Source organism: Labrus mixtus, chromosome 1, assembly GCF_963584025.1.
Source record: "Labrus mixtus chromosome 1, fLabMix1.1, whole genome shotgun sequence".
NCBI lineage: Eukaryota > Metazoa > Chordata > Actinopteri > Labriformes > Labridae > Labrus > Labrus mixtus.
The window spans coordinates 23079562-23098166 of record NC_083612.1 but is presented as its reverse complement, the minus strand read 5'-3'; the positions used below and the strand labels follow the sequence as shown (position 1 = coordinate 23098166).

General features: G+C 40.8%; 1 protein-coding gene across 3 annotated transcripts in view; it reads right to left on the bottom strand.

The window, feature by feature from the left end:
- Positions 1–18605, bottom strand: part of adcy7 (adenylate cyclase 7) — a 570666-nt gene that overhangs the window by 533352 nt on the left and 18709 nt on the right. For all 3 annotated transcript variants that reach the window (XR_009674083.1, XM_061045565.1, XM_061045581.1), the window contains exons 2-5: positions 7310–8025; positions 3535–3732; positions 2994–3158; positions 823–972 (exon numbers count right to left, since the gene is read on the bottom strand). Coding sequence is in view for 2 of the 3 variants with exons in the window: in XM_061045565.1 (XP_060901548.1) it covers positions 823–972; positions 2994–3158; positions 3535–3732; positions 7310–7474 (678 nt within the window). In the remaining variant the exon portion in view is untranslated. The remainder of the gene's footprint in view (positions 1–822; positions 973–2993; positions 3159–3534; positions 3733–7309; positions 8026–18605) is intronic.

Below are 18605 nucleotides of genomic sequence, written 5' to 3'. Positions count from 1 at the left end.
ATAACAAATGACAAAAGGGGGAAGATTTGTTATAAAAATGTCTGCGAAGTCAAAGCAAGTGAGCAGAGATGCATTTAATTTAAAAGGCATCACAGGAAAATCTAATTTGAAAAGGATTTGTTACTCTCAATGAAAACATCCATGAGAGAGTCAACATGAGGCCAGCCAAAGGCAGAGATTAAAGATGAAATAAAATGAGTATAGCAATAACAGTTAGTACAGAGCTTGATTCATGATTTGTCTGTAATGTTATCTTTTGATCAAGCAAAGCTACTAAAAAAGAAGATGCGATCACAATTTGATTACATTTTACAGTAAACCTTTTATATGCCTAATGAAACTGTGATATGCCTTTTTTAATATATGATGAAATACAAGCTGTTTTTTATTCCAGATCTTATTAAAGATCTTTATTAAATGAGAGTTTTGGGGCCTAATTCAACAAAAATGTGCTTTAAGAGAGGGGTCTACTTAGAAATCCAAAAGTCAAACATATACTCTTCCCTATTTAAACATTGCCTGATTTGTTTTTCATACATCTTAAATATTCAGACTTTTTTTTTCATTTTCCCTTCAGTGTAGTTGTATCTTTTATTTATGGGTTAAATGTGTTTATCTTGCATGTGATTGCTTTTTATGTCTTTCTTAAAGAATTAGAATTTGTTGAATATAAAGATGTTTATTTTTAGGACACACACACGCACACGGTATGTAATGTGCCAAACGTTTCAGGGGTTTAACAACTTGCTTTCATCTCTAATTCTTCAGACAAAGTGAAGCCTTTATAAAACAACTGGTTGTTGGTAACTTAAGTACACTTACCTGTTGTCTCTTTTCTATCTCCAGCTTCATGCGCATGCTCAGACACCTCACGGTGTCTTGAAAGGTTTGCCTCAGGGTTTTCTCCATCAGGACCTTGTGGAAGGCTCCCACCACACTGCCACACAGAAATACCACCGCATTGGACAGCAGCTACAGAAACAGAGACAGCAGCAGATATAAGGTCTTAAATGAAACACAAATATACACAAACATGCATGTCTAGGATCTGTGTGTGTCCCTAGTGAAGTAGGAGTTCAGAAAATAAGGTTTTGTTTTTTTACCTATGTCAGTTCTCTAAAAGTCTGTTATCTAGATGCATTATTAAAAATATTCTAATATAATAGAAATAAGACCACTATATGGATTCATATACCACCTTCTTCTGAAATAACATATCCTGGCCTTTACTATCTCTCACTATGGCCCTCACTTATCAATCTGGTGTAGAAACTAGCGCAGATTTGGGTGTAGAAAGGGTCCACGTGGGACCTATGAAACGTGCATATCTGGCCGATCACAGCGTACGCAAGACCGGGTGCTGATAAGTGAGGCGGCTGTAAACGATCTTCATTTAAATACCACGCCCCTATTTATTCACGGTTTAGCTGTCCTCACCCCCAGAGTTCACGGCATGGAGATATGTAACACGGCAAAGAAGAGAAACGAGATATGACCTGAGTGACACCATAACAGAGAGAGGTAAAGAGGAATAACATTGTGTTGTCTGGCAGCCTGAAATGTAGGATTAAAGAGCTTCAGAAGAAATGCGCCTGCATGGAAATCTCAACAGCGTTGGCGTGGATAACCAAACTCCAGCAGAGATTTTAATATTTAATTTAACATCCGTGATACGTACATAATCTAGGCTATAATATTTATTTTTTATAATTTTAGTTTAAAAAACCTGGTCAGACCATACAATCGCTATAATATAGGCTATTGTTGCGGGTCTTAAAAGAAGCAGCTCCCGGACCGGAGGACGCCAGCCGTACCCCACCTGCAATAATCCCAGATCATGGATCCTTCATCGGTTCAGCCTAAATATCAGGCACAAGTGGTACAGGTGAACCTGCATCTGTGTCGGATAACGTCAGCTGCACTGGCAGCTCGCCATTTATGAGACTTTAAAAGAGAAGAGAAACCTGAAACGTCCTGCATCACATGAATAAAGTGTTTGATCAAACGCTGTGCAATGTGCACTTCTCATCTGATTAGCCTTCTTTCCAAACATAAGAATTTAACACTTACATAAAAGAAGGTCCTGACTCCGTCTTAGAGCCCCCCGGATTTCTTTATTTGTTATTATGTCACATGTAGTCTCTGGCCTCAGGGCGTCTGCTGTGCGCAATTACGCATGTGGCACATCAGCGTATTTATTATTTTAATCTCCGGACATACCGATTAGTTATGATCTAATGTTGATGTTCTGTATTCCTAAATATTTAATATTTCAGAGGCTAAAAGTTGTATTTAGTATCCTCTGGAAGTTTGTCTGTCCTTTTAAAGTAACTGTTTTTAGTTTTTCTATTTTAATTTGTCTCAGTATTTTCTGCAGCGATATTCCTGTGTGCATGAACGTTTAACATGTATTTACTGAAAGCAGCCTCTCTAATCTTTAATCTTTAAAGTAAATCGATTAAACAAACAAAAATTCATCAAATATAACACACAACTAATGTAATATAAAATACATTTTAGATATCTTATCTAACAGTAAATCTGTGAACTTCTATCTATCTGTCTTAACAAGCACTGTTATAGCATGATCTAATTATTCTCCAACAGACAGATTCGCTGCAGCGCAAGTCCACACTGAGTTGAAAACGTGCGTACACGAGCTGAGACCTGGCGTGGGATTAGAGCGTACCAATTGATACTCACGTCCAAATTGATAAGTGCCGAACTTTGCGTGGAAATGACCGTACACCCATTTTTCTGCTGTAAGTACGTTTGATAAGTGAGGGCCTATGAGTGTATACAATACATAATTTAATAAATGATAAACAATATTTACACAACAAAATTAACTGTAGCTTTATAAAGAGGATACACTTGTCCTTAAAATAACCCATATTGGCTTAAATTCATAATTTAGAGCTGCAGAGAATACATTAGCGTTGCAGAAGTATTTCCACAACATATTCCTATTTTTTTTCTGCTACTGGTTTTACCTGGTTGGCTAGGTAGGGAGTGGACTCTTCGCTGTAAATAGTGAGGCGCAGGGTGAGGACCAGGATGTGGGACAGTGAGGTGATTATGCTCAGCATTACAGCGTACCACAACTGAAATGGCAGCATGGTGTACACAGTAAAGATGATGAAGAGGAAGAAAGGCACCTGGAACACAAAGGTTTGATTATGTTCAAGAAGTCATCTGTTGTACCATGACTAAATCACTGGCCTCTCAAGTGTGTCGCACATCTCACAAAATGTTGTAAATATTTGCTACGTATAACCTGTTCCATGTATACTGTGCACTGTAGACCTATTATCAAGGAATACAGTACAGTCAAGGAATAGTAGTTTCATAAATAAATATCCAAATATTTGAGATGGAAAATATTTAGAGTTTACAAACTACAGTTTAGATGATACAAAAATATGAAAAGGTTTTTTAGAGTTTCTTCAACTGTTTTACACTGAATAATGTATTTGCTGCGTAGGACTTGTATGTCTGCAAGTTTTCTTGTTATATTGTAAAAGTTGAGGTTACCTGGTCGCAAGGCAGGATAATGGGTCCACTGAAGATAAAGGTGTAAGCCATGGTGAGGTGTGTGGCCCAGATAATCATGCCCAGCAGACGCCTCCATCGTTGTGAGAGCATCTCTGTACACACCACCACAAACACTGCCAGGAACACAAACAGGCTGCCGCTCACCACGCTCACAAAGGCACTGTGTTTTTCTGCACTCTGCTCCAGCAGCAAGGGAGAAGGAAAAAATAAACAGACGTTATTGCAGTTGTACAGTCATACTAACTGTCTGATCTTATAAATATGGATGATGTAAATACAGATGATGGTTACTACAGGCAGTTTACCTATATTTACAGCAAATGCAATTCATGCAATGTCATCATTTCATACCTACAGTATATCTTTAAGTCATATTAGTACATGTAGGCTTTAATATAACAGTTGTCATTTTATAAATTAGTTTTTGAGACAATTTGTGCACCTTGCAAAAGAACAAAGAGACCATGCAATTACTGCATACAACAGGTACATATATGGCAAATGTTGAAAACATGATGTGATGCATGAAGAGGGAAACTGAAAAAACATATATAGGATATTTGCACTTCAAGGTAACCCACTGATATGACCATTTGTTTTGATTAATACCTGAAGATGTCTCAAAAAACATATTTAGGCTTCACCAGACCAGGCTTCACTGTAGGAATATTGTGCCTTTATTCAGGACAAATCTGTTATTGAATCCTAACCTTCGTACATAGAAAGACCTGTCAAATTATAAAAACACTGCAGACTTTTTAATCTGTTTTAAGTGTATTGCATGTGTTTCTGATTAATCTTATCCTGAGGTTTTTAAAGTAAAAGAATCTCCTGATAGAATCTGATGTTTAGCAAGATCAGTGATGCTTCTGCAGGATTTTTTTCTGAGCGCCATGCACTGTTAGCTCCAGGCCACCATCTTCCTGATTGAGTTACAGTACGGTGAGAGGCAAGCATCTTACTGGAAGAGCTTGTGTGCATGTATATGTGCGGAAGCGTGTTTGTCTGCACATCTGTTTGTGTGTTTTTGAGGCTGAGTGCTATTTTGTGCATATTAATGAATGCGTCAAGGCATACTGCATGTTTGTGAGGTCTTGGGTAGGTGGGTGTGTGAGAGTGGGCGTCTGAGGGTAAGCACAAGAGAAAAGAAGGGGTTAAAAGAGCGCTCATGAGTGAGACGGATGCACGAGGTCAGTGTTAATACAGCTCTGCTCAGAGAAGGCCATCTCTGTATTGTGTGGTGAGTTTCTGGTTACCATGGCAGCATTGGAAAATGCCAGATCTCAACTGAAGCACTTTCTACTCCCTATACTGCTGTGAGTCTTGACAAAAGATTTTTGTAGGTGGAGAAAGAACAATTATTCTGAATGAAGAGAAGCTAAAGACTATGTGTGCAGATACAACGGTATTGTTCAACCTGTGGCACATAATGACTAAAGAAACAAGTCAATGTTCTCTTGTGTAATATCTGAATACTTAATTTCATTCATTACTACAAATATAGGATAAATCATGTATTGTCTGTTTAATCTATTGCCCAAATACTGAAAGAAAGCATTATTTATTGCAAGTCAATTTTCCTTTACACTAAATGCTCTTTTGCCCCTACTACATTTTTTAATTTAAACTCCACAACATACTTGTCACTTAGTAGTACTAAGAGTCATTGTATGTTAATTAGATGTTAAGAAACTCAAACAACAGACTGCTCAACATCACTACATCCAATCAGAGTCTAACAGTGCGGGCTCAGCCTCTTTTCCTCTCAGCACTGCTCTTCATCTAATGTGAATTGGAGAGGAGTTATATAAGTTGACAGTGACTTTTTGACACTGGTAACCACGCTTTAACAAGAATCGCCCTTTACATTTAACATCTCCTTTATACAATAAGCATCCCAACTTTTTCATCTACCTCTCCTGTACCCCTGGCAACTGCGTGTGCGGGGAGAGAGCTGAGAAGAAAGAGGACAAGGGGAGGTGCAGGATGATATGTCCAGGGAGGGAATTAGCATATAAAACATCCCACTTAACAATCTAGGAATAAATTCAACTAAAGTGAATTTGTGTGTTTGTGTATGTTTTTAAGAGCAAGGGACTAAAAATACACATGAACAAATGTGTAAATATATATATGAAGGACTGAGCCATTTTAAAAGGAGGGTGAAAGACCTTGATATACAATGATGAGAGAGAGGGAGTGTGCCAGAGACTCAGCAACAACACAATAGCAGGAAGATCTGATGATAAGCTGTAAGTTCATGTATGAACAGACTGGTCAATCTGCTACCTGCCTTCTTGCCAAAAATAAACTGCATGTTGCTGATCAGTCAAACTCAATGTCCGTTCCTGTCCTGTCAGAACCATAATCACACTTTATACACTGAAACAGCTACATTGTGTCTTCTTTTCAGTTTTCAAAAAAAGCTTTTAAAGCGTTTTTTTGTTACTCGTGCAGCAGGGTTGTGTATTAAACAGGGAGACAATGATAAAAACTTTGAATAGAATCTCTCTCCGTGCCGAAGTCCCCATGTCAGCATCATCCGTTGTTGAATATTTATTTTTGTAGCAAAATTGAAGCGTTACTACTGTAGCTGCAGGGCTACTGGTCTGTAGCTAACCCCTTGCCCTCACTGGAAGGAGAGAAAAGACACTTTACTTATTCAAAGTAGCAATAGTTAACATGTGCCTTATGTTCCTACATAGCTATTTTTCTTAACCGCCTCCTCACCCTCTTCTCTTCTCTGTGGAAATTAAAATGCATACTCTATTTCCATTTCTACTTCAGCGATGTCCTCCTTCACATGCAAACTGTTACACAATCACTCACTCATTTAGGCTTTGAGCAGCTGCACTGGTAGTGAAGGGGAGGTACTCTTATTTTAAGTGCTTTATTTGAGTAGCTGTTGAGGAGATTAGAGTTTGTCTTTTGTCACATTTTCAGAGGCAACCTGGGGATTCAACCTGATCATCTAGATCATCATTCTTCTTGGAACATTAGGCTGATGCTGCTGTCCTCATGCACCACACAGTTTCCTTAATGTATCTCAAAAATCCTCTTTGCACCATTAAAGCAACAAGAAAATTGCTGCAGGGTTGTGATATATATTATTATCCTCAATGTTCTTGAAAAATACTTATTTTTGATTCATATATATATATATATTTTTTTTTTTACTGTGTAACAAACGAAGGATTGTAGAACATTTCAACACTTAGTCTGTCACTAGCTACTGTATCATCTTGTTTTGCAATGCTTCTCACCCTTGCAACACATGTATTGTAAGGGCCAAAATATTGAGAGGATTGTAGAGAGCATATTATTTTCATGAAAATATGTCTTGGCTGAGTTTTGAATGGGCCATTTTTGGCACACAAGGGTCCATATACAGGAAGTGTTAGTTCCTAATTTCTGGTAACAGCCGAGTGACAATTGAAAAGATCTTTGTTTTTCAAGGACTTTCTTCATCAACTGTGATGAAAATGTGTGTTATTAGTATTGTTTAATGTCTCTCTGGAAAAAGTAGGTGTAGGAGTTAATTACAAATCAAAGCCTTGATGGAACACTTCCTATCTCAATTACTGTTTATTATTCGGGTTATGTCAAGTAAACTTTAGTCTGGTTTGAAGTTTTTAAGGAGTCGAAGTTAAATAAAAACCTCACAGATTTCTGCATTACATAAATTACTCAATGTGTGAATGATGTGGAATCTGCAAAACATGTTATATTTCTCTTTGTGAAAGTAAAGACTCACCAGTCCAAGTGAAAAAAAGATGATGAGGAGGATCCCACAGGACAGTATGGAGAGGCACAGCAGGAGAACCAGCGGCTGATACTGGCTAATGCAGGAGAATTTGCGGTAAAGTGCCTCATTTTTCAGCTCCTGGTCATTTAACAGGTACTTCCCCTTAGCCGGCATGGCTCGAATGTCTTAGAGAGGCATATCAAGTGTTAAGCATTGGAGAGCTGTGTATGTCTCCACAACTTCTGTGAGTGTGTGTGTGGCGGGGATGGAGACGGGGAGGGGATGCCAATACTTTATTAGGAAGAGCTCCACAGTTTGAGATCTGATAGGGACCCTTAGCTAGCTCATGACGCACAAATTAAACTTTTGTTTTTCCTTCGGCATGACATCTTGAATGTGGCAGCTCTATCCACCAGACCTTACTGTGTGAGCTTCTCTCTCTCCAGTTCTCTTCCCTCCGCTGGTCCTTTTGTGTTGTCTATCCTCTGTCTGGAGTTGGCAGGCAGGCCCGCTTCATCATTTGCCAGCTACTGTGTTGCTCCCTTCACTGGGTTTGAGTAATAAGCCCAGGGCTGGGAGAGACAGAGAAGGAGGGGAGGGAACTTTAAGAAAGGGGAGGAGAGGGATATGGAGGAAGGAGTTGGTTGGGCCGTAACAAAGGTCACCAGTGATCCCAATAGCTGTCATGAAGTGCTGAGGTCAGCAGTTCCACTTCTTCAAGGCACCTGAAATGAGGCGACATGAGAAAGAAAGGTTTAGAGGCATACCCCGACAAAACAGACACTGTCTGAGGTCAAACTTTGAAATCAACAAAGATAATTATCAAATTATTACAATACTCTCATAGGCCTTTACAAAAGTGGCAGTAAAAAGCAGACCACAATCAAGTCAATATATGATACCCTGAGAATACTGTATGAATGCAACACAAATGTTCAGATCCAGGGATGAGCTTGTGCTTAGTCATACCTGAAATTCCCACAATCCAGAAATCCCCATGTCTGTTTACCTCAGGGTCCAGGCTCATTTTTGGCCAGAACTTTTAGAGAAAGCAACCATAATAATGGGCAGCACTGCTAATGAGAGCAGTGTCTTTTGGGCCATTTGCTGAACAAAAACAACGTTGTGGAATGAACTTTCAAACAGTCACAACAAAACCCACAAACCACTTGAATCTTCCTCAGATGAACCAACAAACAAGACAGATCCTCAACCGAGGTCACAGTAATAAAAAGAGACAACAGACACAGAAAAAGACACTTGAGAATATATACAAGAAAACTCAAGGTGTAAGAATATATGCAATCCATAACTGTATGCACCTACATTTGTGTATTAAAAGACAGTGTTTTACAATTGGCTTTATGATCAGAAAGTGCATATTGTCTGTTTATAATTAAGGACAATCACTTTCAAATCAGTCACAGCACACACAAACAAGTGTCTTTTGTACTTCATTTTCAGTCAAACCACAATCTCAATGACGTTTCAAAATCCTTATTACCTTGGCCGTTATCACCAGGACGGTAAATATAAAACCAAACCTTGAATATGAGCAGTTTATCCTCTGCCTCATAAAGGACAGCGTTGTATTTACACTACTGAGCCTGAAAGACCATGCCAGAAAGGCTTTGTGGAAGCATACACTGTAGATATCTCTTTAAACAATTAGAGCCCTTTAGCTGAGCTGCAGGAAGACCTGACAATCACAATCCACCGAAGGGCAAATGCAGTGAGGTAATGCGAACATTATGGTGAAGAAAATCATGCTGAAATTCTTCTGAAAATGTTAGGGTTTGACACCTCATTGTTAAAAAAAAAACGATGAAGAGGATAATTTACAACTGCCCCTTTCTAGCAAATAAGAGCTTAAGGTATTAATTTCAAGAGGAGACATTCTATTGGATTATAGTTCAATAGAAACAACGTGAACTTCGCACTGCTGTCAATAGAAACCTAATTTCCTCTGGTTGCTAATATCGTTGTGTGCAGTGTGTTCGAGTCATTGCCTCGTGTTTGTCTCTCAAATAGCAACTGTAACGTATGCTACGTGCCATAAAAACTAAAGATTAGAGCAGAAAAAGGAAAGGCCTCACTCACACACACACACACACACCTGTTGCATTGTTTACAAGTGAATAGCAAGCTTGAATGCTTCCATCACATAGTGATAAAACGCACCACCACAGTAAGCATTTTTATAACATTGCCCAAATGTTTACAACCACTTTAAACTTTCCCTTTACTACTGGTGCTGGACAGAGCAGCATCCAGCCAGCTCTCCTCAGTCCCAGATAATACACCAGCAGCAGTGTGAGGGCAGTAAAAGCAGGACGGAGATCAGGGAGGTAAAACATACCTCTGGTGAGGGATTGTGTCCTCTTACATCAATAAAAACCATCCGCAAGACTGGAGCCCTAAGTGGATGTTTTCCCTGGGGGAATCATTTACTCCCAATAACTATTATACCATGTCTAAATCTTAAACCTTGGAACTTGTGTATGCAGTGCTGACAACATTATCTTAAATCGAACCATAAATACAATATAGAACATAACAATGAAAAACGATATATATTTATGTATAAAACTAGTAGCTGTTTCTTTCAGTATGACAGCTCTAATGCGGATGTTTTTGCTTTAACCTTTCCTCCAGATAAATACTGCCTGAATTTGTATTGTGTCTCAGAAAATCATACACAGATCAACCAGTAAGTGACAAGACTGAACATGACTAAGAAGCAAGCCCAAGTGTAATCATGGACTAAAGCCAACACGCCTGTAAGGTACTGAATACAACATGTAAAGGAATTAAAAGGTTACTAAAATGTCCAATAATTATTGATCAGGAGTAGATCTCTCAGTGACTTGGAAATTAAAAGATTTGTCTGGTCTTTGACTGTCATTTGACACAGCAATAACTCTCATTTACCCAGTGTTTAAGATCCTCCCCTGAATAGGCTTTTTATGCTTTACCCCTACAGTTACCATGGCAAATAAGCAGCACTATCAGACCTGTGGTTTTGGTTGAACACAGAAAAAGGGACGTATGCTTCAATAGAGACAAGTCTCTCAACAAGTGTTGATGAATAGCTTAAACTGTGCTGCACTGACTGCCAGGTCTTTTACTTTGAAAGCTTGGCAATTTAGGGAATCACACAGCAGCCTTGTAAACTGGCGTCACTGAATCCTGGCACAGCAGCCATACAAAACCAACTGACATCACTGCATGAATGCTACTGAGATACAGGAACCAACATGCAGGCCCTTATGTCAAAAAATAGAGAAGGAGAAGTGTGACAGAATCTGAGAACTGTGTGTGTGTGTGTGTGTGTGTGTGTGTGTGTGTGTGTGTGTGTGTGTGTGTGTGTGTGTGTGTACGCGTGCGTGTGTGTGTGTGTGTGTGTGTGTGTGTGTCTGTGTGTGTGTGTGTGTGTGTGTGTGTGTGTGTGTGTGTGTGTGTGAAACCATGCTATGGGAGTTTCACGAAATACATTGAGACAGGTGGATTAAAACATAAACTTTTCAGAGAACATTAATAAGTTGAGTCTTGAAGTTCTCAATTGACCCTTTATTGGCTGTCTGATGGGTCGCTGACTCACCAATCAGAGAGCCCCCTCTCATAGCAACCGTTGCTGGGCTACTTCGGGTGAGACAAACATTCCCCTTGGCCATGTGTTTTCAGTGCGTCCTGGTGAAATTGTGACCTTCATTTTGTACAACATGCTTAAAGGTTGTTGTTTTTTTAACATGGTTAAAAGTTGTGCTTGTGCTGACACAAGATTTCCACATTGTAATCCGAGAATTTTTTTATGGAACAGTAACATTTAGCACAAAAGTGATGTTGGGGTGATTGTCAAATTGTGCACATAACTCTCAATTGCTCATTGAAGGCCCTATTGCCAACATTTAGAGCATATTTCAGACCACTGGCAGCAGAAATGTTCACTGATGGAGTCCAGAGGTAAGTCAGAGGAGGTGAGACAGCTAGCAGCACTGTAGGACAGCTAATATAACCCGACAACCCTAGCATCAGACATTTGTCATATTTCAAATGATTCTAACACATTTTTAGAGATTTCGAGTTATCCTCATACACCCTACCGTATCTTTGCACTGTTTCCCACACATGGACGGTACCTGGGCGGCGCGCGCGTACTCCACCGCCCAGGTATCTCGTCATTCTTTGTCTTTATTCTTTCGCTTAGGCCAAGTTTAGAAAATAATCAAATCTACAAAAATGAAAGTCATTCAAACCGTGGGTCATTTTCAATTGTTTCAAATGGGAAGGAGCTTGGAAACAAGAGATTTTGTCTAACCTACACTAACAATGTGGCCGTGAAGTAATGGTAAAAGATTGATGGTCTTTTGATTATAATTGATACATCATATTTATCCTCTGAAAACCATGTAAATGGTAAATGGACAGGCTTATACTTTTCTAGTCTTCTGACTACTCAAAGCGCTTTTACACTGCATATCACACCTACCCATTCACACACTGATGGTAGTGGTCGCTATGTATCATCCATCTAACTAATCCCATTCATACACCGCCATCGAAGCAGCGGGAGCAATTCAGGGTTAAGTGTCTTGCCCCAAGGACACATCGGACATGTTGCCCAGCTGTGGATCGAATCCTTGACCTTCCGGTTGAGAGGCGACGACTGTCATATTTCAAATTATTCTAACACATTTATAGAGATTTCGAGTTATCCTCATACACCCTACCATATCTTTGCAGTGTTTCCCACACATAGACAGTGTGGTCCCAAGAACACTAGCTTCTGTTGAACAGCAGAGTGACATGTTTAGCCTCCAGGAAACAAAGGAGGGATGGGCATCTGTTGGGCAGCCTAAAAATGCCAGATGCCTGGCAGGAAACAAGGCTGATGGGGGAGATCTGTCACTCAGCTGGATACAATCCAGTCCCCCCTGTATTTCAAAGGTAACACAATTTGTGTTGTTTTGGCTCTGTATTTAAAATTATGTTGACTTTGAGGTTGAAGTTCTGACTTTGGGCTTGCAAATGTACCTTTCACTTGTGCCTGATAAAGGGCTAAATGATTTTAGGAGATTTACCTTAAAATAGCATGATAAGTTCCTCATCACTTATAGTGCCATACATTTTGATAGTGTCAATTTTCTGTTTGAATTCCGCACCAGAATGGTCAACCAGTGTCTTCCATGTAATCATCTCATAGGTAACAAACCAATCTTTGTTAAAGATCTTCCTTGTGGTTTCGCCGGCTTCAAAGCCTTTTCAGTGAGAGCAAACAGGCAGGGCCCTTTCCTCAGCAAATCACTCTGCTTTTATGGCCGTCTTTGTGTTGGCATTCAATACGCTTGGACAAAAAAAAGGGACAAAGAGTGACCTCTGTAAAAGAAAACAGTGAATCGCATTTCTCAGACCAGGGTGAAAGGCAGTGGGGGTAAAGGTCAGTTTAACGTAAAGGAACAGGCTCACGTACATCAGCTGTTGAGCTTGCTCACTCCCATCAAACACTTAGGTCAAAATACCCTAAGATAAGCTTTTGGCTCCAATGAATTTCTACATCTAACACTTGTATTATAAATGTGCGTTCACCTAAAACTGAAACCATTCATGTGTGGCAAGTTAATCATTGCAAGTTACTTAGCAATGGAAAACACTCTATTACGCAGTCAACTTTGATGGCTCCACTTCTGTACAAAAGAAATACATAATAAATACCGAAGTAACAGGCTTACTAAATGTAGTTTTGAGTTTCAGTCCTCTATGTACGCTGGCTCTCTTTGCCTTAGCCACATTTGGGTTTCTTTTTATTTTCAGGCTACTTTATTGGGTTAGATTAATGTCAATAGTTTAGAATTAAGGGTCTTTGTGATGTTTTTTTTGCAACCGGTATGCCCAATATCCAGCTATCCCTGAATTGTCCCCACCAATTATTTAGCCAAAAAATTCTAATAATCTATGCTGATCTCCGAATGCATGTTCAGCCTGTGGAGAGATCATTTATAGAGACAGCTGTCACATATGTCTTTGTTAGCAGAGACCCCAGACTGCAGTGGATTTTATTCACTTAACAGATAAACCTGAGATATACAGAGCAACCACAGGCTTTATCATTGAATGTCACAGTTTGTATGAAAGCTCACTGTCTGTCTGTTCGTCTTTCTCCAGCACAGTCAGTACTGTTTATTATTTATTTAATATCTAGTGTCCTGTCCTCATGTCTTCGTTATAACGCTGTTGCCTTTGACTAAAAAGCTTAGGTGTTGTAGTATTTAAGAAAAAAACTATTTGATAATAAACCGTTGTAAAATTGAGAATAGGGGATTATCTGGGGACGGTATTTGTCCAATGATCTGTATCAGCATTTTTTATTTTTTTTCTCAGATAAAATACATTAAATCAAAAGTGTAGTACTTTGGCTTCCCTGCTCGTGTCTTCCCCTCTGGTTTTGTCTTCACACTCCACTTTGTCTTACCCAATGTCCCTAGCTCACCACAGTATCTGAATGGCTAGACATCACACACACGTAATGCTCAGTCAACACTGGATGCAACTGACATTCACAGAGACGAGAGCAGCCTGCAGCAGTAGGAGAGTCTCGGGTTGAGCTTTGAACAGTCAAAGTTAGTCTCGTGTTGGAGTGGGTAATATTCCAAATTCTACATTTTGAATGATAGCTTTTCATTTTTACTGTAAATGCATATCGGTTATCAGTCTCATGAACTTCCAATAATCGGTTTCTAGATCGACCCTGAAAAACCAATATCTATCGACCCCTCCTTATTTATAACACAAATAACACTCACAGTCACTGAGGCAGAAAGAGACACAGTTCATGATTATACACAAGGGTTTTGTCAAAACAGTGTGTCACTTTAAAGCCTGGGGATGTTTTTGAAAAAGAAAGAAAAATGTAGAAAATGTATGTTAAACAATTGTCTAGGTTATAATGCTGTAAATTGTGAGTACAGCTTATGGAAGGCAGTTATCTTCTCTGTGAACATGTGAATTATGACGCTTTAAATCTGCTAGAATGTAAAATTTTACATTAATGCATGAAGTACCAGATATTTATTAAATTAAATACGTTTCCCTTTACAAAAAAAAGACTGCCTTTTGACAATTTGAGTCACAAAATTATGCCAAAAAATCCCCCAGAGACAATTTAAACTTTCAAACTTCAAACTTCTCTTTCAACTTTGTAAAATAACAAATTAGCTTTGAAAAGGCATATTTTAGTGTGTAACAAAACAGGTGTTGATGTGAGAATGTATTCAATAAATCAATTATTAGACTTCCTTACCTATCTTGTAAAAGTGTTTGGTTGAGCCAATGAGATTAGTTCACGCATATTATGTACACAGTATGAAAGGTAGCACCTCCGCCACATTTTTAACCAGGAAAAACCCTGAATTTATCAATCTGGTTTATACGCCAGGAATCTTATACCTGGGGATAGAACAGGGCACAATGTAGGTCATGTAAAGGGGAGCTGCTCTTGTAATCCAATCAGTGCATGGAAAATGAAACCAAAATTGTATTTGTCTGAAAAAAGTGGGCTGCCTTGGGAAATTAATGTCACAATGTTTGAAAAGCATACCATATTTAAAGTCTACATATTTGGCTTGACAAGTCTTAATAAAATGTTATTCAGGGTGTGCAAATGGCAAATACTTCCCCAGTCCGTATTGGGTTGAGGGGAAAGCCAACTATGTAATCTTGCAGGAGCTTGCCCTTACAAAGAGCCTTTCCATAAACAGATGACTTATGTATGTACAGCAATGCACATGGCTGATTAGATTAGGCCTCCTGTCCTTTCCCATATCCCTTCTCTTCTCCCAGTACTGTCTACTGGTATTGAATTAGCCCCATTTGCCAGAAGGAGCTGCTGAAAGCTAACGATATTAACAGGATGCTATCTCAGTGCTGATTTAAGCTTCAAATGCCACAGCTTTTAATAAATAAAGGAAGTGCAAGCAACAATAACACATGCTCAGTAGCTGGCCATTAGTGCTGAAGTGGACTTCCACATAACAGAGCTGAGTCACACAGCCACAAGTGAAACCATCAATTTTTCTGCTTGACATGAGGCCTGCACGATATGAGAAAAATATGGAGATTGTGCATATAAGCTATGAAGCACAGTTTGTATATCTTCTGATTTCTTTAATGTTTTACGCAATACATGTGTTTTCAACATGTCCCTCCTGAATCAATAATAGCTAATCTGAGGGAAGCTTAAAGCTAGCTTTAGCTTGCAACTTCTGCATTACAATGGTGTGAAAGCAAGGCCATTACTACGGTGACTGGTAGGGGTCACACGCTCAGCAACTGATGAAACGACATACATTTAGAAAAACACGCAGCATATATAGAAACGCTGCACATTCAAAAGCAAATGCAAACTACCACAACAAATGAAAAGGCTGAAACGCGCTGCAAAGACACAAACGCGCTGCAAATAGGAAAAACAACTGACATTGGGGACAGGGGACGAGTGTGGGTCTGTGGCTGCATCCCCGGGATGCCCGGAGCTAGTGCTAGCTATGGGGCTAATGAGCTCCAGCTCCTACTCATCCCTCTGCACCCGCTTTACCAGCCTGACACTCGTGCTCTCGCCATCCCCGGAGTCCGGGTTGAACTCGTTGCTCATCCCTTTGCTACAGTTTAACATTTTCCCTGTCATCAAACAGTGACACTTCACCCACGGAGAGCCCTCGGCCCCGGGCCTGACAAGTTCAAAATCCTGGCGGACGGTGTTACGTTAGCACCCTAACGATAATTAATAAAGACACAGAGAATCACGTGTATGCTCAGCAGGAACGTTTACTCATAACCATGTGTTACACACTCAATGGTCCGGGTGGAAACAACCCGCTTTAGTTCCGTTTACAGAACACCTCCCCTCTTAAGTAAGCATCCCCACCTGTGACATTTTCCAACACTCACAGAGGTAAAACTCTTACGCTTATTCTTATATAACAGAACATCACATAAAGAACTCAATCAAACATTAGACTGCATTCTTCACACCTTCACAGTCTCTACTTTACAACTGTCCTTTTTCCTTTCTCTTTTAACTAAACACAAGCCCAACCACTCTGGAGGACGTGACACTCTTCCTGAGGCTGTCACATAGGATGTTCTTGTTGTGTCTGTATGCTTGTGACTGTTTGTGTCAGGGGTGATGTTTGTGTGAGTCTCTATGTTGCTCGGCCCTGGAGTTGTAACAACTGCTTCGGGTGGTGTCCGAGGTTGTGAATGGTTCAGAGTGCGCATGTGTGTGCGGTTTCTCCTAACCTGTCCTAAATCTGTGTGAATGATGTATGACCTAGGTGTTGTAGCCTGTTGAATAACTGTCCCTTGTGTCTTCTCTCTTGGAAGCCACACATTTTGGCCACGTTGTAGTGGCTGCAGGATGCGGGCTCTGTGACGCAGGTTGTAGATGCGCTGCTGATTCTCTTTTGCCCGCTTCTCCAACTTCCTGAATCCCCTGATATTCGGCCATAGCGGCAGGGGGGACGCTGGCAGCTGTGGTATGGTGGTGCGCAGCTGTCTGCCCATGAGGAGTTGTGCAGGAGAATAACCACATTCCAGAGTGGCATGATACGTCATCAAAGCTTTCAGTTTATCTTCTCCTCCTTTCCATAGTCCTTTCACAGTAGCTACTGCACGCTCCGCTTCCCCATTTGCCTGTGGGTATCTTGAACTGCTGGTCACGTGTGCAAATCCATACTCTGTGGAAAAGTTTTTGAAGAGCTCACAACTGTATTGTGGCCCATTATCAGAGACAACCGTCTCGGGTATCCCATGGCGGCTGAATGTGTCCTTCAGAGCAGCAATGACGGTGCTAGCAAAAGCAACAGAGAGATGGGCTACTTCAATGTAATGTGAGAAATAATCAACTGCAAGCAGATAAGTCTTTTTCTCCCAGAAAAACAAGTCTGTGCCCACTCTCTGCCAGGGTCGCTCTTGCACTGGAGTGGTTAGCAAGGACTCTCTGTGCTGTGAGCATGCATCACAGCTCTCCACCAGCTGACTGATGTGTACTGAAAGTCCTGGCCACCAGACAGACTAGCGAGCTTGTGCTCTGCACTTGACGATACCTTGGTGCCCACTGTTGAGGTTGCTGAGAATATCCTGTCTCATGCAGTGAGGGATTACGATTCTCTGGCCTCTGAGAAGTAGCTCTCGAGCTAAAGTGAGGGTCTCTCTCTCAGGCCAGTATGGCCCCAGCTCTGGAGGGAGGGCGTGTTTCTCAGGCCACTCTGTTTTACAATACCTGATGAGCTTCGCACAAACAGGGTCTGCTTTCTGTTTTTCTTGAATGACCTTCAGTCTTGCTTCTGTTGCAGGGAGGCTTTGGATAACTGCATCCACAAACACTTTGACCTCTGCCTCATTTTCTTTTTCTCATCCTGTGTGAGTGTGTGATTCACAGGGGCTCTTGATAAGGTGTCTGCCGTTATTAAATGCTTCCCGGGCACATGCACATGTTAAACGTGAATTTCATCAGCCTTAGCCAAAACCTGAGCACTCTTGGGGGGAGCTCATCTAATGCCTTGGTACTCAGCAATGGCACTAGAGGCGTATGGTCAGTCTCTAACTTGAATTCCAGGCCCAGGAGGTAAGGCATCAGACGTTCACATGCCCACGTAGCTGCAAGAGCCTCCTTTTCGATCTGTACATAATGTTTTTTAGCTTCCGACAGGCCTCTGGGGATAAACACAATCGGTCTCCACGTTCTGTCCGTCTGTTGTTGGCTGAGGACTGCCCCCAGGCCATAGGATGAGGCATCTGCTGACACAGTCTCTGCTGCAGGCGAGTATGAAGCCAGGACCCGTGGTGAGCTCAGTTCAGCTTGAAGTCTCTGAATCGCCTCTCTCTGTGGTGAGCACCATTCATTCTTTTCACTGAGCAGGTCTTTAATGGGGCAAGTCTATGATGCAAGGTGGGGTAAAAACTTGCCTAAGTGGTTAGGCATTCCCATAACTCTCCTCACACCGTCAACCACGGTTGGTTCAGACATCTCCATGATGGCTCTGACCTTGCCTGGATCAGGTGTCACACCGTTTGCTGTGACACGGTGGCCCACAAACATGATGATGTCTTTTGAAAACTCACATTTTTCGTTCAGTGTTAGTCCTTCTTTCTCAAGCCTCCTCAGCACGCGGTGCAGTCTCTCGTTGTGCTGCTGCATGTCTTCTCCATGCGCAACAATGTCATCTGCATGACACACCACTCCCTCGCACCCCTCCAACATCTGCCACATGCGACGCTGGAAATGCTCAGGGGCCGAAGAGATCCCAAA